The sequence below is a fragment of the Cetorhinus maximus genome, chromosome 2 (genome assembly GCF_964194155.1).
Source record: "Cetorhinus maximus chromosome 2, sCetMax3.hap1.1, whole genome shotgun sequence".
NCBI lineage: Eukaryota > Metazoa > Chordata > Chondrichthyes > Lamniformes > Cetorhinidae > Cetorhinus > Cetorhinus maximus.
Window position 1 is genome coordinate 73,466,580 of NC_135880.1, and position 24,641 is coordinate 73,491,220.

Here is a 24,641-nt window from a genome sequence, read left to right on the forward strand (position 1 = left end):
GTCGAAGACACAAACTTGCTCACTTCCACCGAAGTACCTGGTGGACAGTTGAGCCCTAAGAAGGAGGTCTCAGAAAAACAAGCCAGGGTCGTTGAGTTATGACGCTCAACACATCCAAGGAAGCCTCCTGAGAGACTTGACTTGTAAATAGTTATTCATGTAAATAATTGGGAATCTGTGAAGCTTATCAATTGTACTTTCAAGTAAAGGGGGAAGGATGTGGTAAAGTAGAGTGCTATGTACCTTTAAGAGAATATAGTTATTTGACCATATGACTGTGTCAACCTGTTGCTATACTTCGTGGGCTACTCTGGTAACTAAGTCTAGAGCTGGAGGTGATTGAAAAAACACACATTGTGTTAGTGTTCTGTTCTTAGTTCCAATAGATCACCAGTGTTTGTTCAGTCTATCGGTCTCTCGGCCTATATTGTTGCAAGCACCAACTAATGCGTTGATATAGGGCGCAACTGGCATTCGCTGGACAAAGCGAACCTGATAACCAAAAACATAAAATGTACGTGCACCAAATCGCGGTTTGCAGTACGAAACTTCACTTATCTGCAATTCAAAATGTTAAACTCTCACCTTTCCCACATAGAAAGCGCGCACTGCACATGCCGTTTCTGCGTATGTGCAAGTTCACTGTTTGCGATTTCACCCTTCACAAGATTTTGGAGGAACGGAATCCCTACGAACAACGGGAGTTGACTGTACCTGAGCAAATCAATTTTTGAGCCAGCCAAGTCAGAGCTGTCAGCTGCTGAGGCCTACTCAATTTAGTTTTTATTGTCTGTCACAGGAAATACTATGTACATAGAATATTCTAACAGTGATTTTTCATCAAATACTTGACCCTAAACAAATATCCAAATTTACTAACTATAAACATTTCATTGCAGGTAATGTTGTACTCTTTTCCGTATGATCTGCTTCCACAAATGCTTACTACTTTCATCAAAAGATCCACTGGTACCATATTTCATCAGATTTTTCCAGGAGATAGTTGGGAAAATTTGCGTTACTTCACATGTTTGTAAACTGTGTGTATCTTTTAATAGTGGTATATGATTTATGTATAGAGATATACTTAATTTATAGATAAATATATAATGTATAGAAGGTGGACAAAATAGTTATCCTTGGAATACAGAGAGAGATTAAAAACTAAAATAAAATCACAATTTTCTCAATGCTGTCAGTATAAAGTCAGTGCACTTATATTAAAAAAAGACAAACTTTACATATTTTCATTTTCTACACAGTGATCAACCCAATCAATCCGTTCCACTAAAAAATATTCCACACATGGGAAATTTTCATCTAAGGGAAAGCACACCACAGCCAAGTAATCTGAATGCAACAGTTTAACATGGACTCAGAGTCCGGAACTTGGCAACAGATGAAAGGCAGTCGTCTAAAGTGATTGCAAAGTCAGTGAGAGAGAAACAAAATGTTTGATACTTTTTAGGTTGCAGATTTTTCAGTTGCATTCAAAGCCTCGATTTTTAAAATTACAGTTTAAAACATAACAGTGTGTCCATTGTTAACTTCAAGGTTACTTTCATGGTGGGGATCTAAAAAAGATTGGGCTCAATCTATTTAAATGGGAAAAACTGCCAGTGAGATAACAGATTTATGAAAATACAAGAAATAATGTATGCATTGGCACTTTCCTTGGCATAGGGCCTTCAGACCCAAAATTTCCCTTAATGGAAACTCCAAAAATGGTAACCTCCGAACATAACTGCAGGAAGATTAGGGCTTGGAAATGTATAATTTCTGAAAATAATATTTCACTAGCAGGGCATTAATTTCAGAAAAACTAGACACTTTCCTGATTTGCACTAAAAGAAGATGGTCATGCCACCCATTACTAAACACAGTTGAGTTACAATGTCCTCTTCTTCTGCTTGCTGTTTCAATTTTTTTCTTTTCCTTGGTCTCTTTTTTCTCGATCATTTAATGCACGATCTTTCCTATTCTTTATTCCTAAATTTGTCTAATTTTGTTTGACTCTAATTCACCCCAATTCCTTATCCCTCTTTCACTCTGTTTTTGTCTCTGTCCTTTTCTTTAATTAGTCAAGGAGATATGCCATTGGACAAGATATTCTAGATGCAACATTGACATCACTGCATCATCACTGGTTCAATGTTCCAGCCGTTTGGGACACAAATGTAGTGTCATGTCAATGGTGAGCATGAAAGTTCAATGAGCATCACTCACCAGTCAAACAGTCCAATTCAGCTATTTCTGGCCCAATATGTGCTGAGGGAAGTATTCACTATCTGGAAATGCCGAGCAAATCCTATGAAGAAGCATAATGGCTGGAATTTTTGAATGATTGTGCTGGACTATTTGTCACAATTTGCTCAATACTGCATAACCAGCATAAGAGTTCACAGAATTTTAATCAGAAATGACATGCAGTGCAACTCAAGTTTCCAAGAGTTTTTCCGTTAATTTGAAAACATCATGACAGAAGCAGGCTCCACCCACGAAGCTGGCCTAGAAATTAAGATGGCTCTATTGGTCACAAGGACTCTATTTGGAACATTTTGAAAGCTTCTGAATAAAATTTTCCTTTCAACTTACCAAGTTATGACTGCTGTACAATGATATTACTACCAAATGGTTCTGTATATTTTTAAAAGTCATTTTTAGTATTTTAAAATCTGGTTATCCTCAGATGGTGAAGAACATTGTGATACAAATGTTTATTTTCTTGTGATGAATTTCAGTTGCAATAATCAAACTGAACTTAGTTACAATGCTTAAATATGTCAAGGAATGTATGTTAAAGCATAGTTTTACAAATATATATAAGTACAGCTCAATTGCCATATTTAATGATTTTGCAATTAGTTATGAGTTTGAGTGGAAACTCAATATAAACACTTCTCAAAATGGGGGCAATTTGCGCCAGAATCACCAAAGGTGACCACGTCAGAAACCCAACCACAATATTTCCATGTACCGTATGAAGTCTGTAAATTGGCTGATGCAAACATTACCACCACTTTCAAAATGTTTCTGACACATGGACTTGACCGCAGTTTCAAGTCAAATAAATCTGACAGCCTTCAAATTGGTGCTAACCATTCAATAAAAAACTGAAAAATGTAATCAAGGTGCAGGGGGTCTTCAAATCTATAAAACAATAATTGAAAATCCTTGTCTCATCAGAAAAAAACTATAATTGTCAATACAGTTTAGTCATGTCCTTGGAATTCTAAAATCAGATGTAATGCTGCTCATATTGTTGTCTTGTATTATTGCTATTGTCCCAGGTGTGTGCACACACTAATAAGTTTAATAAATAATTTCTACAGGACATCTTTGTAGTGGAGTTTGGAAGCAGAAAACTAAATGACTTGGGTGGCTTCAAGTAGCATTTTTTTTTTGAATGGTCTTCATTCCAAATCTTAATTCTAACCCCTTCCTTTTGACAGGGGAAGGGTAGAAGATCACCCATGATCGTATTGAATGACAGAACAGGCTGTAAGTTTGGTATCAGCTGTGGCTCAGTCGTTAGCAGACTTGCCTGAGTCAGAATGTTGTGAGTTCAAGTCCTGCTCCAGGACTTAGCTCAAAAATCAAGGCTGCCTCTCCAGTGCAGTTCGGAGGGAGTGCTACACTGTCCAAGATGCTGCCTTTCAGATGGGATGCTAAACTGTGGTCCTATCGGTCCTTTCTGCTGGACAAAAAGATCCTTTGCCATTATTTTGAAGAGAAGGTGAGTTATTCCTAATGTCCAGGCCAACATTTATCCATCAGCCAACATCACACTGATGTTTGTTTGAGCTTGCTGTGCACAAACTGGCCGCCATGTTTCCGACAGTACAACAGTGCTTCACTGATTGTGCTTTGGAAAGTCCTGAGGTTGTGATAGATGCTATTTTAATGCAAGTCTTTCTTTCTGGCTCCAAGGGGTGAATGGCTCACTCCTGTTTGTATTATTGTTTTTCAGGGGACTTCATATCAATTTCATGTCAGTTGTAAATGCAGTTCTTTAACTGACTGATGGAAGGTGTAGAAGGAAAAGGCCAAGCGGAGCACTTTTTTGGTCACCACCACTTTATAAAACATAATAGGGTGAAGAGAGTTTTTAGTGTTCTTCTCACCATGGGGATACTTAAGGTGTATCTCCCTCATGGCTAAGACACTTGCTAGTCACTATGAGGAGCTTCAACAGGTCGACTGGAAACAGTACAGGATACAACAAACTGGTGAGAGAGCCATCCAACATCAGGAAATCAAGCTAAAGGTTAAGAAATCTGAAGAGGCTCAGTAATACAAGAGCAAGCTTTAGACTGGTCTACCAACCCCACTTTTTACTAAGGATCTGCTGCACTGCATCTGAGGGGCGTTCACTGTCAGTAATGTTCATGAGATGGGCTACCAGAAAGGGAGAACAAACAGTGAGTGCTTCCTCCAGATCTGCCCACGTCTTTGATTCTACAATTTGCCACCTGTCAGGCTTCTGACTGACACCTGCCTAATTTCCCAAGTTTAAGAATGACTGAATAGAAGCAAAGCTCTACCATTCCTAATTGCTGAGCACTATAACATCCCACAAAAATTGGACATTTGCTTAATTCCTCTAGAGCTCTACCACTTCTAATTTCTTACTTAAGGGACTTGTCACTCCAGTTCCAGTTTTATTTCAAGCACTTTAATAAACAATCTGTCATACACAATTTTTATACATTTTTTATGCTAGAGTCAGAATTTCATTGCCAGTGGAAATAGACCAGGCACAGTTATTCACTCTGATTTTTCCCATCCTGTATTGACACATCCAGCATGTTTTGAATCCGTGCTCCAGAAAAATTTAAATAATGGTTATTCACTAACATTTTGTCATGGGCCTACATCTATTGATCTTCATTCTATTATTGTGCCAGCTTGACTCAGTTGCTGGTACTCTCAGGATCACAAGATCAGAAGGCTGTGAATTCAATATATGTCTACAATGTAAGCAGACAGAATTCCATGTGAATGCTACCTTGAGGGAGGTGCAACTTCAAATAGGCTGCAAATTAAGGTCCTGCCTGCCTCTTCCAGCAACTCAAGTAGAATCCTATGGCTAACATTCCTACCTCAAAACATTACTTAGCCAGTCATCTACTTAGTAGGATGGCAATTAAGCTGTGCTCTACAACGGTAGTCACTTAAATTTAAAGTAGTTTAATATAAATGAAGCAATTTGAGACATTTCTAAGGGGCATGATGAGGTTCAAGTCGGTTTTGCATGCATTGCCCAGCTCCAACAATACTTCAGAACTGGCAGATTGTGGGCCACAGGTGGCCAGCTTCCTTCATTGAGTATCACTGATCTAAATGTTCTTCCTCATCACTTCCTGCAGCTCTTTGAATTGCAGAAGTTGCACTCTGTTAGACATCTTCCACAGACCAAACTGCAGCAACTAGGGAAATAATTGTTACTGAGTTATATATTGCTCCACATGTGTTATAATAAGTGTTATTGCTTCTTCTAGATTTAAACCATACTTAATTCGAATACATTCTAATTATGCCGTTGACAATGTAGGCACTTATTCTTTGTGTGTCTGAACATATTTGACATAAGGCTGCTGAACATTACATTATAACCTGGCTAAACACAATGCAACTTTATTTGAACAAATTTACTTTGGACTGAATCCAGAGGCATGTTTGAACAGTACACCAACATCATGTATGCTTAAAATCTGAATACACAGGATCCACTAACTGTGTAGATCTGTAGTATTATTAAGCCTCTGACAAAGCATCGCAGCCATAACCAGAATAAAGCTGTAAAATCATGAGCAACAGGCTTATAGAATCCTACACAGGTCCACATTACATAGAAACGAACACAAAAACTAAGTCAAAGATGAAAGAATTGATATGATATAAATATTTATTTATGGTTATAAAAATATAGTTTATGGCTAGTACAATAACGACAAGGCACACATTTGCTTATTTCTTTCTCTCTCTCTCCCTCTCTCCAGGAGGCACTGAATCTTAGAGTGTGTTGTGATTTTATAATGATATGAAGGCACCAATCACTCTTAAGGGGTTAGGTAAACACGTTGTGGGTTCATTTATTTAAACTAGGCACATGAGAACATATATGCATAGATAGAAAACGTGAAGGCATCAGCAGCAGAGCTGTGAGTGGCGTGTTCTGCTCACAGGCCAAAGTGAAACTCAGACTGGACCACATGACATACTTCCCTTCTAGTGATGGCATGCTGCTATCCCTTGAAGGCAGATTACAACATTCCCCTTTCTTTTTAAAGATAATTTCTTGCCTTCCAAAGAAGTAGAACTGTTTACAATACATGTTCATGTTCAGTTACCATTACATAAGTATAGCACTGATGAATCTGTGAATCTCTAAAGCATAAAAGGTAATCTGCTGCTACATACAGATCTTGTAATGGTAACCTTTTCTGGAGGCATCATGAATTGCTCAAGTGATCTGTGGGATTGTCATTCATGGATGTTGTCCCTGGTGGCATTTGGGGTCTTGTCCTAGGTGCAATAGGACTGTACGGTGGTTGAGGCACTAGAATGGATCGGATTTGTCCCCAGAAATGGACCCAGTGATACTGGAATCTAAAGCCCTCCCTCCTGCACCAACTCTTCAGCCACACATTGATCTACTCTATGCTCACAAGCACGTGGTACCTTTGAGGTCCTGCTTTTCAATCTGCAACCTAGCTCCCTAAATTCTTGCTGCAGGATTTCATCCCTCTTTCTACCTATGTTGTTGGCCCCAATGTGAACCACAATCTCTGACCGTTCACACTGCCCCTTCAGAATGCCCTGCAGCCGTTCAGTGACATCCTTGACCCTGGCCCCAGGGAGGCAACACACCATCCTAAAGTCATGTCTGTGGACGGGGAAATGCCTGTCTGTACCCCTCACTATTGAGTTTCCTACCACTATTGCTGGTCCTCTCTTTCTCCTCTCCCCTTGTGCTGCTGGGCTCGAGCTGCACTCCCCAGAGGAACTGTCACTCTCACCATTTTCCAACACAGAAAAATTGTTCTCAAGTGAATTGACACTTGTGGCTGCATTTGTGAGTCATATCACAGAGCTCAGTGCAGCTCAGGTCATTGCTGGTGATTGCTCTTCAGGTCACAGAGTCTCACTCTTCATTATGTTTTTTATTTTTTAAACACCACTTTCAGGAGGAATATTTAACACGTACAATAGTGGAAACCAAGTCCATGATTCCGATTGGTTTAATATTAGGCTAAAATTTACCGCAAAAGACTCTGTCCTAGGGGAGGGTACAACTGTACAGCTTAACAAAAATAAATTTAAATTCTGATTTGATTTTAGAAAGACATCTAAAGTTGGCTAAATTGATTTTTTTGCTGCCTTCAATATTTGTGCATATAGTTTGATAGATTTTAGATGGCATATTGTCTAAATGTGTAACACTGTATATCCACAACAAATCTTAATAAAATCAAATTTACAATTATTGAATTCTGTATATTCAATGAAATTTTGATTTGTGAGGAAATGAAGTTTTAATACCTTTAACCTAAAGGCAATAGAGATAAATCCCGAAGTAACCATTTTGAATTGATAACCAGAACTACACTACCATGCATACCCAATGATTAGCAGTTAATGGATTATGAGCAGTGATTTTTAATTAGAATGCTAACAAAGCTAACAAAGCATCTGTTCACATCGCCAAGGACTATTGAATAGTAAGTGCAAACATAGTACGCATAGTATATATAGATTATATATACCAGACAGATTGCAGGTGATTTGAAACCTAGGAACTAGAGTAGGTCATTTGGCCCTTCAAGCCTGCTCTGCTCTATAAGGGAATTTTCCGCATTTTCTTGCACTTGGAGCTCAACCAAGGTATCACACAGAAAAACTTTTAAACAATCTCATTTTGGGAAACTTGACCCCAAACAGGATATTTTGTCAGACGATGCAGGTACAGTGTAGCACCTTCATGCAACACAATAGGTTTAATTTCTTAAACAACCTAAGATTGCCTTTCTGAATGCTTGTGTGGCACTGAGTGTCATGTGGTGGCAAGCAGGAAAAAAAGGGAAATAAAAAACCTGCTGTGCACAGAACATTTATAATAAACAGCCTGGAGGGAATCTGTAGAGTTTAATGGAAGATATCCTAAAGAAGCAACTTCCAACTGCCTGCTAAAGTCAGATAGCTGATCTGCAATCAAGTCATTATGAGTCAGGCTCAAGTCCCATTAGAATCAAGATACATTGGCATTTGTTGCACTCACAGCAACATGGAACTGATATTCTCCTCTTTGCGATTTTCATTATGTTATGAGTGACATGTTGTATAAAGTATCCCATCAACTTGTGAAAAAACAAGCTTTACCAGGTGACGGAACCTGTCGATGGATTTATCTATCACTGGTTTGGCTCTTTCACAATTGCGTCAGAGACACATCATTGCTTTGTGACAACAGCGAGAAACCAAAATCAAGCAATAAACTGAAATTCAGTGACTTTACACTGATTTAAGTTCTCCATCCCTCTTTCCCACCTCATAATAAAAGAAAAATCACAAGAATCTTGAAGTGATCAACACAATTCAAGTCCTTCTTGCCAAAGGTGACAAAGTCATCATTTTCAGCTTTGTTTTTCAGACTCAAACTAAGGCAGGTAGACGTTAGTGTGAGGTCATCCCAGATTATGGTCCCAGAAAGGCAAGCCGGAATATTTTCTCAACAGTGAGAGACTAAGCTGTGAATGAACACAGAATTTAGGTGCCCATGTGCACAAATTACTAAACACTAGTGGACAGGTCCAAAAATATTCAAAATGGTGAATGGAATTTTGGCCTTTATCTAACTCAAAGGGGGCTGGGATACAAGGGGAGAAAGTATTGTTGCACAAAGCACTACTCAAATCCTATCTGAAGCACTGTTGTCAGTTTTGGACACCAGGCCTCAGGAATTATATAAAAACAAAATACCACAAATGCTGAAAATCTGAAATAAAAACAGAAAATGCTGGAGATGCTCAGAAGGTCAGAAAGCATCTGTACAGAGAGAAATAGAGTTAATAGCAAAAAACTGCGGATGCTGGAAATCCAAAACAAAAACAAAAATACCTGGAAAAACTCAGCAGGTCTGGCAGCATCTGCAGAGAGGAGCACAGTTAACATTTCGAGTCTTAATGACCCTTCAAAAGAACTAAGTAAAAATAGAAGAGAGGTGAAATATAAGCTGGTTTAAGTGGGGGGGGGAAACAAGTAGAGCTGGATAGACGACCAGTGATAGGTGGAGATAACCAAAAGATGCCACAGACAAAAGGTCAAAGAGGTGTTGAAGGTGGTGATATTATCTAAAGGAATGTGCTAATTAAGGGTAGAAAGCAGGACGAGCAAGGTACAGATAGCCCTAGTGGGGGTGGGGTGAGGGGAAGGGATCGAAATAGGCTAAAAGGTAGAGATAAAACAATGGATGGAAATACACTTAAAAATAATGGAAGTAGGTGGGAAAAGAAAAATCTATATAAATTATTGGAAAAAACAAAAAGGTGGGGGAAAATCGGAAAGGGGTGGGGATGGAGGAGAGAGTTCATGATCTAAAATTTTTGAATTGTTCAACAATTTTAGATCATGAACTCTCTCCTCCATCCCCACCCCCTTTCCGATTTTCCCCCTCCTTTTTGTTTTTCCAATAATTTATACAGATTTTTCTTTTCCCACCTACTTCCATTATTTTTAAGTGTATTTTCATCCATTGTTTTATCTCTACCTTTTAGCCTATTTCGATCCCTTCCCCCCACCCCACCCCCACTAGGGCTATCTGTACCTTGCTCGTCCTGCTTTCTTCCCTTAATTAGCACATTCCTTTAGATAATATCACTACCTTCAACACCTCTTTGACCTTTTGTCTGTGACATCTTTTGGTTATCTCCACCTATCACTGGCCGTCTATCCAGCTCTACTTGTCCCAAACCCCCCCTCTAAACCAGGTTATATTTCACCTCTCTTCTATTTTTTATTTGGTTCTGTTGAAGGATCATTCGGACTCGAAACGTTAACTGTGCTCCTCTCCGCAGATGCTGCCAGACCTGCTGAGTTTTTCCAGGTATTTTTGTTTTTGTTTTGAAATAGAGTTAATGTTTCATTCAGGTCAATGACCTTTCATCAGAACCTTGGGATCACTCCATGGTCTTCAAATCTCTCTTGCATCCAGATGTATAGTTAAGTTGTGCCATCAAAAGTGCAACATAATTACAAAAAGACAGTAGCAAGCAATTAATGTAATGTTACACTATACAAAAGTTACCTTGTCCTTCTTTAAAAATCTTAGTTCCAGTTATAGATCTTTTCTATAGTTTACTAATTGCAATTATTGAGCTGGGTGATTGTGAGTGAACCCATCGCCTTGAAGTGCACATTCTGTGGCTTAGTTCATAGCACCCTCGCCTTTGAATCAGAGGGTTGTGGGTTCATGTCCCACTCCCGGAAAAACCAAGAACTGTGATTGTACTCGAAAGAGTTGCAATCTGTGACTGTTGATAACTCGAAAGAGTTTCCATGTAATTAGCATGAGTGGAATCAGTTGTTTGAGGGTCTATTAAAAACTCTCTCCTGATATTTTAAATAAGCACATGGAAGTAAAACTGATTTAAGTACTCAAATACAGAGCAAAGACATATTCAATTCCCCATTTGCTCAGTCTCTGATCTGACCCACATCGAGCTGGGAGCATTTGACTGAAGCTGCTGTATGCTAAATAAATGAGATTTCAGGAGGAGATTGAATCCTATTAAGACAGGAAGGGCACAGGGAGAGCATAGGTAAAAATTATCCACTTGGCATGAGGAAATGACAGGAGGTGACTGTAGTGTTTTCACACATGAAATGAGAAACTTACAAGAGGATGCTACTGTTTTTTGCTTGAGAGGAGAGGTAACTGGACAAGAATGTTTTGCTATAGTAGAGCCCTGCACCTTTTATCAGCTCTCTGAAGAGAGCACCGGCAGAGGCCTTGAAGCTTGGCAGCAGAATGAAGGATACGCCTTGAATACTTTTGGAAATACATAGTTTTCCCTTCACAGATAAAAAACATTTAATCCATCACTATTGCCTATCAAGTGGTCTAGGAGGGCTTTTCAAGATAAACGAATTTTCAAAATAATTCTTGGCCATAGATTTAAGGCGACTTGAGGAAATTACTGATTAAAATGCAAGCCCTCTGTTATCAGAAGATGGCATGTTGGTTCCGTAATAACTGCTGAAAGTAGATACACTGCTTCAGGTAGCAGCTTTATATACTATACCAGCTCAAGTGAAACTACAACAGTTCTGCTCCGGAAGAAGTAACACCTCTCATAGAAAATCCTTTCACGGAAGAATGTAATTATTTTGAGAACAGCATTTGGGAATCCTTTGGTTAGAAACAGGTAAGTCGATATGCTTGCCTTACAAGATATGAACCAATGACTGACTTTGCATGAAAATCTGATTCCTTCGACACAATACTTACCTTTATCCAACATCTTTGGCAGTGGTGCAGAGCAGGGATAGGAATCAAACTCATGTTTTGGTTTTAAAAGTCAAACTAGATTTGGAAAGCAAGTCAAACTTCACTGCAGGTTCATTTCAATCTTCACAGAATACCAGTGCATTTTTTTTAACTTTGGCTCCTGTGGATTGTGACTCCTATAGGGATGCAGCTCCATGAATAGTACTATTCCTGTGGTGCCTTATCCAAATGTTCATTCGCTATGAGCAAAAAAAATTATTTAACCACAGTGGTGGCAGTAATTATATCCATAGATAACATTTTCTAGCAGTGATCACCAAATAGCTATAAGGAGTGGAAACTTCAGCTGATTTCCTTTTTCTCCACCCTACACAGATATTGCGGCATCCCCAGGAGCCCACCTGCTACTCAAGATGAGCTGAGCTAACCCAGTACACACCTGGAATTGAATATGGGACTGTCCTAGTTTGCATAATTTGGCATCAGGTTATATTTTTTTTTACTGTTTCCACCACTATAACAATAAAACAACCTAGGACTAATAATATTTTTGTATGTCTGTACAACCCAAAACGTTATCATCTGAGCAGCTGTTGTCTGCCAGTAAAGGGTTAAACTGTATGTTAACAAATACTGTAAATCTGACTGGAGAACTTGCACAGAAACTATAAAACTGAAATGATGATGATGATGTTGATCTGATACAGGCTTCCAGTACAATAAATCAATCCTGACCACTATGTTAAATAAACACCCAGTCTTTGGGATATTATATAGGAAGGTATGTCTTGGCTGCAGATGTTGGGAGCAGGGATTTTAAAAAAGGGGTAAACTGACCCAAATCAATGTCATCAAAATAAGTGTGAAAAAATTGCGATAGCCATCTCTTCAGATTGTTGTCTAAGAGCTTACATTTAAAATCTGTCTTTGACATTGGAAGAGAAGGTCTTTCTTTAGATTTAAGACGGAAAATGGTTTCATCACATCCCGCAATATTGGGATAATACAATCCAATAATTCAAATTCAGAACTAGCAAGGTAATCAATTCCAAACCCTAACGTTTTCTTGATAAGCAGAGATCGGTCTAACTGGGTAATATGCTCCCAAAAAAGACCAGTCCAGAACAACACGCAACCAATACCAGTGTAGTTTTTGTACTTACATCCAATAAAAACATAAGAAATAGGAGAAGTAGACCATGTGGCTCCTTAAGCCTGCTCCACCATTCAATATGATCCTGGCTGTCTGCCTCCAACTCCACTTTACCACCCATGCCCCATGTCCCTTGATTCTCTGAGACACCAAAAATTTATCTCAGCCGTAAACATATTCAAAAATGGAGAATCCGCAACCCTCTGGAGGAGACAATTACAGAAGATTCACAACATTTTGAGTAAAGAAATTTCCCTCATCTCAGCCCTAAATGATTAGCCCCTTATCCTGAGATTATGCCCACGAGTTCTGGTTTCCAAGCCAGAGGAAATAACCTTTCAGTGTCCATCCTGTCAAGTCCCTTTAGAATCTTTTATTTTTCAATGAGATCACTTCTAATTCTACTAAACTCCAGAGAGTACAGTCCAATTTGCTCAGCCTCTCATCATAAACAAACTCTCATATTCCAGTCTAAGTGAGCCTTCACTGTTCTGCCTTCGACACAAGTACATCCAACCTTAAATATGGAGACCAAAACTCCACGCTGTACTCCAGGTGTAGTCCCACCAAAGCCTATACAACTGTAGTAAGACTGACTGATTCTTCTGCAAAAGCAAAATACTGCAGATGCTGAGAATCTGATATAAAAACAGAAAATATTGAAAATACTCAACAGGTCAGGCAGCATTCATGGAGGAAAACAGATTTGACGTTTCAGACCTGAAACAGATACTGCCTGATTTGTTGAATGTTTCCAGCATTTTTGTTATTGTTTATTCTTGCATTCCAATCTCCTTGCAACAAAAGCCAACATTTGCCTTCCTAATTGCTCGCTGTACATGCATGCTAACTATCTCTGTTTTTTAAATTATTCATTTAGGAGATATGGGTGTCGCTGGCTAAGCCAGCATTTATTGCCCATCCCTAATTGCCCTTGAGAAGATGGTGGTGAGCTGCCTTCTTGAACCACTGCAGTCCCTGTAGTGAAGGTACACCCACAGTGATGTTAGGGAGGGAGTTCCAGGATTTTGACCCAGCGGCAGTGAAGGAAAAGCGATATATTTGCAAGTCAGCATGGTGAGTGGCTTGGAGGGGAAATTCCAGGTGGTGGTGTTCCCACGTATCTGCTGCCCTTGTCCTTCTAGATGTTAGCAGTCGTAGGTTTGGAAGGTGCTGCCTAAGGAGCCTTGGTGAGTTGCTGCAGTACATCATGTAGATGGTACACACTGCTGCTGCTGTGCGTCAGTGGGGGAGGGAGTGAGTGTTTGTGGATGGGGTGCTAATCAAGCCGGCTGCTTTGTCCTGGATGGTATCGAGCTTCTTGAGTGCTGTTGGAGCTGCACTCATCCAGGCAAGTGGAGAGTATTCCATCACACTCCTGACCTGTGCCTTTTAGGTGGTGGACAGGCATGGGGAGTCAGGAAGTGAGTTACATGCCACAGGATTCCTAGCCTCTGACCTGCTCTTGTAGCCACAGTATTTATGTGGCTCGTCCAATTGAGTTTCTGGTCAATGGTAACCACCAGGATGTTGATAGCGAGCGATTCAGTGATAGTAATGCCATTGAACATCAAGGGGCAATGGTCAGATTCTTCTTGTTGGAGATGGTCATTTGTTGGCACTTTTGTGGCATGAATGTTACTTGCCACTTGTCAGCCCAAGCCTGGATATTGTCCAGGTCTTGCTGCATTTAGACATGGACTGCTTCAGTGTCTGAGTAGTCATGTATGGTGCTAAACATTGTGCAATTATCAGCAAACATCCCCACTTCTGGCCTTATTCTGGAAGGAAGGTCATTGATGAAGAAGCTGAAGCTGGTTAGGCCTAGGACACTAGCCTGAGGAATTCCTGCAGTGATGTCCTGGAACTTAGATGATTGACCTCCAATAACCACAACCATCTTCCTTTGTACTAGGTATGACTCCAACCAGCGAAGCTTTCCCCCCTGATTCCCATTCACTCTAATTTTGTTAGGTCACACTTGGTCAAATGCTGCCTTTGAGTCAAGGGTAGTCACTTTTACCTCACCTCAGGAGTTCAGCTCTTTTGTCAATGTTTGAACCAAGGCTGTAATGAGGTTGAAGCTGAGTGGCCCTGGCAGAACCTAAACTGGGCGTCGGTGAACAGGTTATTGCTAAGTAAGTGCCGCTTGATAGTACTGTTGATGACCCCTTCCATCACTTTGCTGATGATCGAGGGTAGACTGATGGGACAGTAATTGGCTGGGCTGGATTTGTCCTGTTTTTTGTGTACAGGACATACCTGGGCAATTTTCCACAGTGCTGGGTAGATGCCAGTATTGTAGCCGTACTGAAACAGCTTGGCTAGGGGCGCAGCACATTCTGGAGCACAAGTCTTCAGTTCTATTGCCAGAATATTGTCAGGGCCCATAGCCTTTGCAGTATCCAGTGCCTTCATCCATTTCTTGATATCACATGAAATGAATCGAAGTGGCTGAAGACTGACATCTGTGATGCTGGGGACCTCCAAAGGCGGCCGAGATGGATGAAGATTGTTGCGAATCCTTCAGCCTTATCTTTTGCACTGATATGCTGGGCTCCTCCATCCTTGATGGTGGGGATATTTGTGGAGCTGCCTCCTCCAGTGAGTTGTTTAATTGTCCACCACCATTCACGACTGGATGTAGCAGGACTGCAGAGCTTAGATCTGATCCATTGGTTGTGGAATTGCTTAGCTCTGGCTATCGCTTGTTGTTTATGCTGTTTGTTACACAAGCAATGCTGTGGTGTACCAGGTTGACATCTCATTTTTAGGTATGCCTGGTGCTGGCCCTGACATGCCCCCCTGCACACTTCATTGAGCCAGGGTTGATGCCCTGGCTTGGTGGTGATGGTAAAGTGGGGGATATGCCGGGCCACGAGATTACAGATTGTGGTTGAGTACAATTCTGCTGCTGCTGATGGCCCACGGCGCCTCGTGCATGCCAAGTCTTGACTTGTTAGATCTGTTCGAAATCTATCCCATGTAGCATGGTGGTAGTGCTACACTACACAATGGAGGGTATCCTCAATATGAAGATGGGACTGCGTCTCCACATGGACTGTGCAGTGGTCACTCTTACCAATACTGTAGTGGAAAGATGCATCTGTGGCAGACATCTTACATCCAAGTTTCTCTGAACAACATCATATCTAAGTTTCATGTCTTTAAAAAATATTCTGCTCTTCTATTCTTACTAGCAAAGTGAATAACCTCACATTATACACCACCTGTTACCTTGCTGTCACCCACTTAACCTGTCTATATCCCTTGGCAGCCTCTTTGGATCCTCCTGACAACTTGCATTCTCACCAAGCTTTCCAACAGGAGCAAATTTAGACATATCACTCTCAATCTCTTTGTCTAAATCATTAATATAAATTGTAAATAGCTGAGGCCCCAACACTGATCCTTACAGCAATCTAGTTATTGCAGCCTGCCTACTTTAAAATGCCGGTTTATCAGTAATCTCAGGTTCCTGTCTCATAACCAATCCTCCATCCATTCTAATATATTATCACAAGTCCTTATCTTGCATATTAACCTTTTGTGTGCGACTTTATCAAATGTCTTTTGGAAATCCAAGTATATTACATTTACTGGCTCAACTTAATCTACCCTACCAGTGACATCCTCAACATACTCAAATTTGTCAAATATAATTTCCCTTTTGTAAAACTATGCTGACTTTTTTTGACCATACTATGACTTTCTAAGCACATTGTTATGATTTCTTTAATAATAGATTCCAAAATTTTCCCAATGACTGATGTCAGGCAAACTGGCCTGTAGTTGTGTTTTTTCTCTCCCCCCTTCCTTGAATAGCTGTCTTACATTTTCTGACTTCTTTTGGGACTGATCTAGAATCTAGGGATTTTTGGAAAATCATAACCAGTGCATCCACTTTCTCTGCAGCTACCTCTTTTAGAACTCTAGGATGTAGGCCATCAGGTCTTGGGGATTAATTGGCTATTAGCATTTTCTCCAACGTCTTTCACCTCAAGTTCCTCACTTTAATTATCCCCTTGATTACAACAATAACTTATATTTATATAGTGCCTTTAACATAATGAAATGCCCCAAGGAACTTGACAGAAGCATTACAAAACAAAGTATGACACTAAGCCAATAAGGAAATATTATGTCAGATGACCAAAAGCTTGGTTAAAGAGCAAGGTTTTAAGGAGTGTCTTAAAGGAGAAATGCGAGGTGGAAAAAGTATTGCAATGGTTTTTCTGAACTTGACTCCTAGACAACTAAAGCACAGCCATCAATGCAGCAGTGATTAAAACTGGGGGTGTACAGGAGGCCAGAATTAGAGGGGTGCTGATATCTCAGAGGATCTAGAGTCTGTCGGAGATTAGAGACAGGAAGAAGCGAGGCCACGGAGTGATTTGAAAACAAGGGTGAGAATTTTAAAATCAAGGCATTGCTTGACCAGAAGCCAATGTTGCATAGATCATGGCATATAAATCAACCTTTGAAGCCTTCACAAATCCTTCCCAAAACAGAGGTCAAGTTATACACTGAGTGTAAAGATACCTTGAACCACAATCAAAGCATTTTAAAACACATCAAATTCAATTATTTGGCATCCAACCAAAAAGTTCATTTAATTCATTCAGTCACTTTGATGAGGAATCATCATGTGGATCCCATTCTGGATCAGAAGTGGGCACTTTTGATTTCATAATCATCCCTCCACAACAAATCATCTTCCTCTACATCCACTGAAATGCATATTCCACATTCATTGAACGATCTGATGACAGTTTGTGCACTAATAACAGCCCACAATTTGATGGCGAAACCACACAAAACATCAAGCAGGGCAGCACGCATAGTTCCAATCTTTGTCAAGACTTTTCTCCATCAACTATCCACCTATTCTATTCAATGTGAGCATGATCCTTGAATGGCTTATGAGGCACACATCCAAAGGTTGAACTATGGATGTCAGACCCCCTGGTATAACTGCAATGTGGGTGTTATTTCTTCGAAGGCTCCTCTTGATCTCATCGGTTTACGGGATCTGAACATGTCCCACACTAACAAGCTGCATTCTTTGCATCGGCCACTGGGATGCCTATACCACACATTGTCAATCTATAATTTCCCTCCATCCTCATCCATCCAAATCCAACCGTTGTCAAGACATGCATAAGAACTCCTTCAGGGAACTTGATTTTCATCATGGTTTTATGTTTGAAAGTTACCATAGCCTTTAATTTCATTCCGTTGGCCATGCAGTCTAGTACCACCATGAATCATGTCTTCTCATGTTCTGTGGTTTTCACTGGAACCATTTTCAAATCTTTCCACTCCACACTTTGGCTGCTGAGCATATTGAAATTCATGAGTGTTTCATCCATTTTGCTGATATGGCATAATTGGCACTCATATTTTTGCTGCTGTCTGATGATGAGTTGCTGGAAACGTAATTTTAGCATCGATGTCTTTTGGTGGTCTCCGAGTGATTTTGGTCTTCTGCCACAACATTAGACATTTTCTTTCCATAAAGCAGCTAAACCAACTAGCTGTTGCTGTGAAATCTTTGCTGGACTCAGAGTTTGACTTGGCCCACTTATGTGCGTACATACACGTTGTACTTCTGCTGACGGCGTAACCAATCTGATGATTTTGACATTCTGATGCATGCTTCTCAAGATCAGGCAAGTCCCTGTTCTCACGACACATTTGGTCTTGGGCATTTTCTTCAGGGCAGATTCCTTCTTCTTCTATTCTCGCATCAGTTTTTCAGTAACATCAAATTGCCTGCTGCAGCACAGTTATTTGATCAGTGAACAAATGTCACGACTTTTAGCTTGAAATCTGCTTCATACTTCAGCCCTTTATTGGAAGTCTCATTTCTCTTCATCGTTGGCCATGTGTGATACGCTTTCTGTGGGCATGGCTTAAATTCACGCACATCTTTGCAATATAGTGCTTATTGCTGCATCATCCCTTGTCACCAGTCGTAAGGTACCAGTAAAGGAAACATGCATTTCTGGGGTAAAAAATTGAGGCTGATTACTTGTGAGTGTAGCATGTCATGGCTGAAAAGGGGGATTCACTTGTATACCGAGTATATGCAAAAACATGATTTTTAGGGCCAGAAAAATGGGGTCGTCAAATGTGCCGTGATCTACAGTAGGTCAGAAAGCACAGGGGTGATAGGGGAACTGGATTTTGCTGCAACTTAGGACAGGGATAGCAAAGTTTCGGATGACCTCAAGTTTACAGAGGATCGAATGTGGGCAATGAGCCAGAATTGCAGTGGATTAGTCAAGTCTAGGGGTAATGAAGGCATGAATGAGGGTTTGAGCAACAGACGAGCTGAGACGGGGTGAAATTGTGTGATGTTAGGGAGGTGGAAATTGGTGGTCTTCGTGATGACATAAATATGAGATTAGAAGCTCATCTTGGGATCAAATGTGACACAAAGGTTGCAAACAGTTTGGTTCAACCTAAGATAGAGAGAGAGAGAGTCTGGGAGAGAGATAGAGTCGGTAGCTAATGAACAGAGTTTGGAGCTGGGATCAAAAACAATGGCTTCATACTTTCCATTATTTCGTTGGAGAAAATCTCTGCTCATAGGGAACTGAATGTTAGATAAGAGTCTGATAATTTACGAACATTTCTGGTATGTAATTTGTCTCTTCTACTGTGAAGACAGACACAAAATACAAGGACAATGTCTTTGTCATTTCCTCATTCCACAGGATAATTCCTCCAGTCTCCTCCTCTCAGAGTAAGGTTTACTTCTGATTCTCCCCTTTTTACATACTCTTACAAACTCTTACAATCTTTTTATATTCCTTGCTGGTTTACTCTCATATTCAATTTTTTCCCCTTTTTTATCAACTTCTCAGTTATCCCTTACTGGTTTCTAAACCCTCCCAATCCTCAGGTTTACTGGTATTCTTTGCAACATTAAAAGCCTCTTCTTTTAATCTAATACTAACGTCCATAGTAAGCCATGGATGGATCTTTCTTGCTAAGTTTTAGTTTTTCTAACAGAATGCATTTGTGTCGAATATTTTGAACTGTTTCCTTAAATGTTTCCCACTGTTTATTTACCACTCTACCTTTTAGTCTATTTATCCAATCAACCTTAGCCAGCTCTCCCCTCATACCTATGTAATTGGCTTTTTCTAAGTTTAGGATTCTTGATTGGGGCTGGAGTATGTCATTTTCAAACTTAATATGGAATTCAATTGTACTACGATCACTTTTTCCTGGAGCATCTTTTACTCTGAGATTACTAATTAACCCTGCCTCATTGTACAACGCTAAATCTAAAATAGGTTTGGACCAAGTTGGTTCCACACTGTATTGTTCTAGAAGGCCATCCTGCAAGTATGCTGCAAACACCTTCCAGAACACCTTTGCCAATTTGATTGGTCCAGTCTATATGAAGATTAAACCACCCCACAATTATTAGATTGTCATTGTTACAAGTTTGAATTATTTCTTACTTAATTCTCTGTCCAACCATTGTTAGGGGTCCATAAACACCCACCAACATTTTCCGACTCTTGTTATTCCTCCTCTCCACCCATACTGATCATACTTCTTGATCTTTTGAGCCAAGGTCTTTTCTCACTACTGTCCTTCTGTCATCCTTTACTATCAGGGCTATTCCTCCTCATTTTCCATTGTCTTTTCAAAATGTTGCATACCCTGCAATATTTATTGTCCAACCTTCATCACCTTGTAACCATGTCTCTGTAAAGGCAATTAGATTGAAACCATTTACTGTATCTTTATTATGAATGTTTTACGCATTCAGATGAAGAGCCTTTAATTTTATTTTTTACTACAATTTTTCACGTGCACCTTATCCACTGATGCAGTATTGCCATTAATGCAGGCAACCACCACCTAAACTATCCCATCCCAAGAAACCAAAATTTACAGATGCATTAAAGGATCACTACATGCAGGATAAAGGAATAGAAGGATATGTTGATGAAGTGAGATGAAGCAAGGTGGAAGCTCATGTGGGCCATAAACACCTGCATAGAACTGTTGGGCCAAATGGTCTATTTCAGTGCCCTAAGCGCTGTGTAACATGATGTAGAATGGTCAATGTACACCTCGATATTGTTTGTCTTCAGCAGAGTGGGGTGAAGTCATGTGAGGATAAAACAAAAAAGGGAAAAATATTCTGCAAGCCTCGGTTAATATTGCAGACAGGAAAAATTCACCTAAAATATAATGAAGTGGTGATACAAAGGACAATTATTTTTACATAAATTACCAAACCACACAAGTTTGGCAATATCATGTGAGAAATAATGGTTTGATTTCAATCCTATAACTGTCTGTATAGAACCGTGGTTAGGCCACACTTGGAATATTGCGTGCAATTCTGGTCACCACATTACCAGAAGGATATGGAGGCGTTGGAGAGGGTGCAGAGGAGGTTTACCAGGATGCTTCCTGGTCTGGAGGTTATTAGCTATGAGGAGAGGTTGGAGAAACTCGGATTGTTCTCACTAGAGCGTCGGAGATTGAGGGGCGACTTGATAGAAGTTTACAAAATTATGAGTGGCATGGACAGAGTAGATAGTCAGAAGCTTTATCCCAGGGCGGAAGAGTCAATTACTAGGGGACATAGATTTAAGGTGAGAGGAGAAAACTATAGAGGAGATGTGCGGGGCAAGTTTTTTATGCAGAGGGTAGTGAGCGTCTGGAATTCGCTGCCAGAGGAGGTGGTGGAAGCAGGTACGATAGTGGTGTTTAAGAGGCAGCTTGACAAATACATGAATAGGATGGGAATAGAGGGATACGGACCCCGGAAGTGCAAAATGTTTTAGTTGACGGGCAATATGATCGGCGCAGGCTTGGAGGGCCGAAGGGCCTGTTCCTGTGCTGTACTTTTCTTTGTTCTTTGTCTACACGTGTTTTTTACAAACAGAAAGCAAACATTCGTGGCCAGTCTTAGTTTATTACAGCTTTGTCTGATTTTTGTGGGGGATTTCCCATGAGTGCACAATAACACAAGCTTAGATATGGCATCATTGTACAGAACAAGTGCACCTGTACAACATACAATACTCCCTGTATTTAAAATTATTTCTGCAATTCACTGAATTCTATGTCAAAAAATATTCTGCCTCATAAGACCACTGCTACACATGCTCAGTGTTTACAATTTTAACTCTACTGTTTCCTACAAAGATTTGGGACGTCCTGGGATCATGAAAGGCATAATTTGAACGCAACTTCTATCCTACTTTATTACAAACTATAATTATATAATGTTGTTCAATTAATATGGATAAATGGTTGCTTGGTGGTACAGAACTTGAGTATTTCTGAAGAAAGAGACATGTTGTCAAAGCATTTCGTCTTGCACTGATCAGGACGGACAGACACAGGAATGCAAAATTTCAAAGCGAACAATAATTTATTTTGCATGAGAAAAAGGTTTCTGATTGGTTGGCAAGTCAGCCCTCATTGAAACACGTGGCATGGCAACATCTTGACCGATCAGTTGACTTGCGAACCAATCAGCACCCCTTTTCTCATGCAGCACCATTTGGATGAAATTTCAAAACTCATTGTTGGGTCCCTGGCATGTGAAAAGAAATCCAGAACTTTATTCTTATCGCTATTTTTTTTTAAATTGTTTTCCCACTGAACCAAAAAGATGGCTGCTACAAGTCCCATGACCACAGGGTTGGCCCTTTATCTGGGAGCTACCCGCAGGGGTTACAAGAACAAAAGAATTCTTTTCTCAGCTGATGGTATCTCACACCTCATTATACAGACCCCTTGTAATCGTGAAAACCGGGAGACTCTCACATCGAAACTCATTACGCTTGCAGAGTTGCTAACAGACTCATATCACACCTGAGAATGTCCAGGTCCACTTCAAAAGGGAACCAAAGGGACATAATTTGCATCTGATAAGCTCACACTGCTAGCAGCGTCAGAGGGTCTGCCCAGTCAATGGCTTCCTGACACCAGATCCTCAATATGGATGGAAACTCTTTCAACAACTACTGAGTGGGGCAATCCTAAAATCAAAGCCAGTTCTAGACACTGGATAAACATCCCTTTTGAAGTCATTGTGGCGAAAGAAGGTCACATGACTTGAGTGACCATTTCAAAATCTTTATATGCCTTTGAGAACTGAGAAATTGTCAGTCTGCTGTTTGAACATCAACTGGAAAGGACTCCAGCTGACCGGCTGAGCAAGCAGTCAGTTACCATCTCTCAGTTCATCCAAGCCTGTCTCTGCTGGAAGATTTCCCACCATTGCCTGCAGGACCGACCCAGTCTCTATGTACCTACTTCATCTGTGGTATCCACACCAACTGCACAGTGAACATTACAAATCCTGTCTTCACCCAGCTGAATACAAACTCCTACTTGAAAAAATTCCTCACTGGACCTTGACTCTTGAAATCACAGGAACTAATTTTCACTTCTGTGGTCCTTGTACTGTTAATATCAATAGTTGTAAAACTCAGTTTTCTAACCCCATCCACCACCCCCCCTCCCATTTTATTGTGTGTGTATGTGTGGTAGATTGGGATGTTGCAAACACTCCTCCCCTGGGGTATGAATGTGAAATACACTAACCTTCTGAGTTAATCCCAAATGAGTTTGCTGCTGGTTATTAGTAAATTGGATCACACAAACCCAGGGTTTAGGAAAACATGCCACCACCTACTTCAAAAATATTTCAAAACACCTTCTTCGGACCTTACCATGGACAGATGGCAAGAGAAAATAAGTACAATTTGCCTATCTCTCTCCTGTCCGAAACAACCTATTCTTGTTAAACGAGCAACATAATAATGGAATTTACCTCATGTGTAACTTTTTCCCAACAAGCTTAGTTTTATCTCTCAAGCAGCTTGAAACCCCCATTTACATCTGTTGTGTAAAAACGTTTGAGATAGCTAATGGGTACTTCTCCTTACGCTCAACGTAAAAACACCTGCATGGAATATATTTTAGCAGTGAGGAAAAGGTATTTAGAAGCAGTCATGACCTGAAACATTAACTCTGTTTCTCGCGCCACAGATGCTTGCCAGGCCTGCTGAGTATTTCGTGCTTTTTATGTTTCTATGCTTAGGAAGTGGTATTTGTTACCAAAACAGTCCATACTTGACATAGAATTCAACTAAAGTTTGAACTTTTAAATGATGTCAAGGTGTTGGTGGTGCAGCAGTAGAATCAATATTTCTCTCATGTTCCACTTCATTCTATACTTCTTCAAAATTATTGTCAATGATCACAGGTCTGACAGTTATTACAGTTGCTTAAAACAAGTGGTTACTAGTTAGTACTTACCCTAGTGAGGTGGATGACCCCTTGGGATGTAACCGAGCAGCCCATAAAGCCCACATATTGCAGCAGAGGACAATGTTCTGCAAATGCTTTCAATGATTTATCTGTCACCTATACAGGAAGAAGTGTGAAAAGCAAATTAGTCTGACATTTAAGCAGCTGCAAAACAACACATACGTCACCAAAAGAGCTTTAAGAACAAAATACTGCAGATGCTGGAAATCTGAAATAAAACAAAAAATGCTGGAAAATCTCAGCGGGTCTGGCAGCATCTGTGGAGAGAGAAATATAGTTAATGTTTCGAGTCCGTATGACTCTTCTTGAGAGCTAAAGAGAAATAGAAATGTGATGTGACGGGGGTGGAGTAGATGGAGCAAGATAAGAGATCAGGGATAGATGGGAGCTAAGGAGAAATTTAGCAAATGTGTCATGGACAGAGGACAATTAACACATTCTGGTAATGTTAATGGTAATGTTAAGACTAAAGAAGGTGCTGATAGTGGCATAAAGGGAAGGTAGCAGAATGTGTTAATAGCACAACACATTAACACATTTTGCTATCTTACAAGTGCCAGGTAATGACCAATAATCTCCAACAAGAGAGAATGTAACCTTGACATTCAATGGCATTGCCACTGCTGAATCCCCCACTATCAACGTCCTGGAGGT

At 40.2% G+C, this 24,641-nt stretch overlaps 1 protein-coding gene across 3 annotated transcripts in view; it reads right to left on the bottom strand.

Annotated features, from left to right (window-relative positions):
* The window catches only part of fbxl17 (F-box and leucine-rich repeat protein 17), an 832,496-nt gene that overhangs the window by 498,121 nt on the left and 309,734 nt on the right, over positions 1-24,641 (bottom strand). For 2 of the 3 annotated variants that reach the window (XM_078566053.1, XM_078566056.1), the window contains exon 7: positions 23,976-24,083. The exons of the other annotated variant lie outside the window; for it this stretch is intronic. In XM_078566053.1, coding sequence (XP_078422179.1) covers positions 23,976-24,083 — 108 coding nt within the window. The remainder of the gene's footprint in view (positions 1-23,975; positions 24,084-24,641) is intronic. 3 annotated transcript variants of the gene reach the window in all.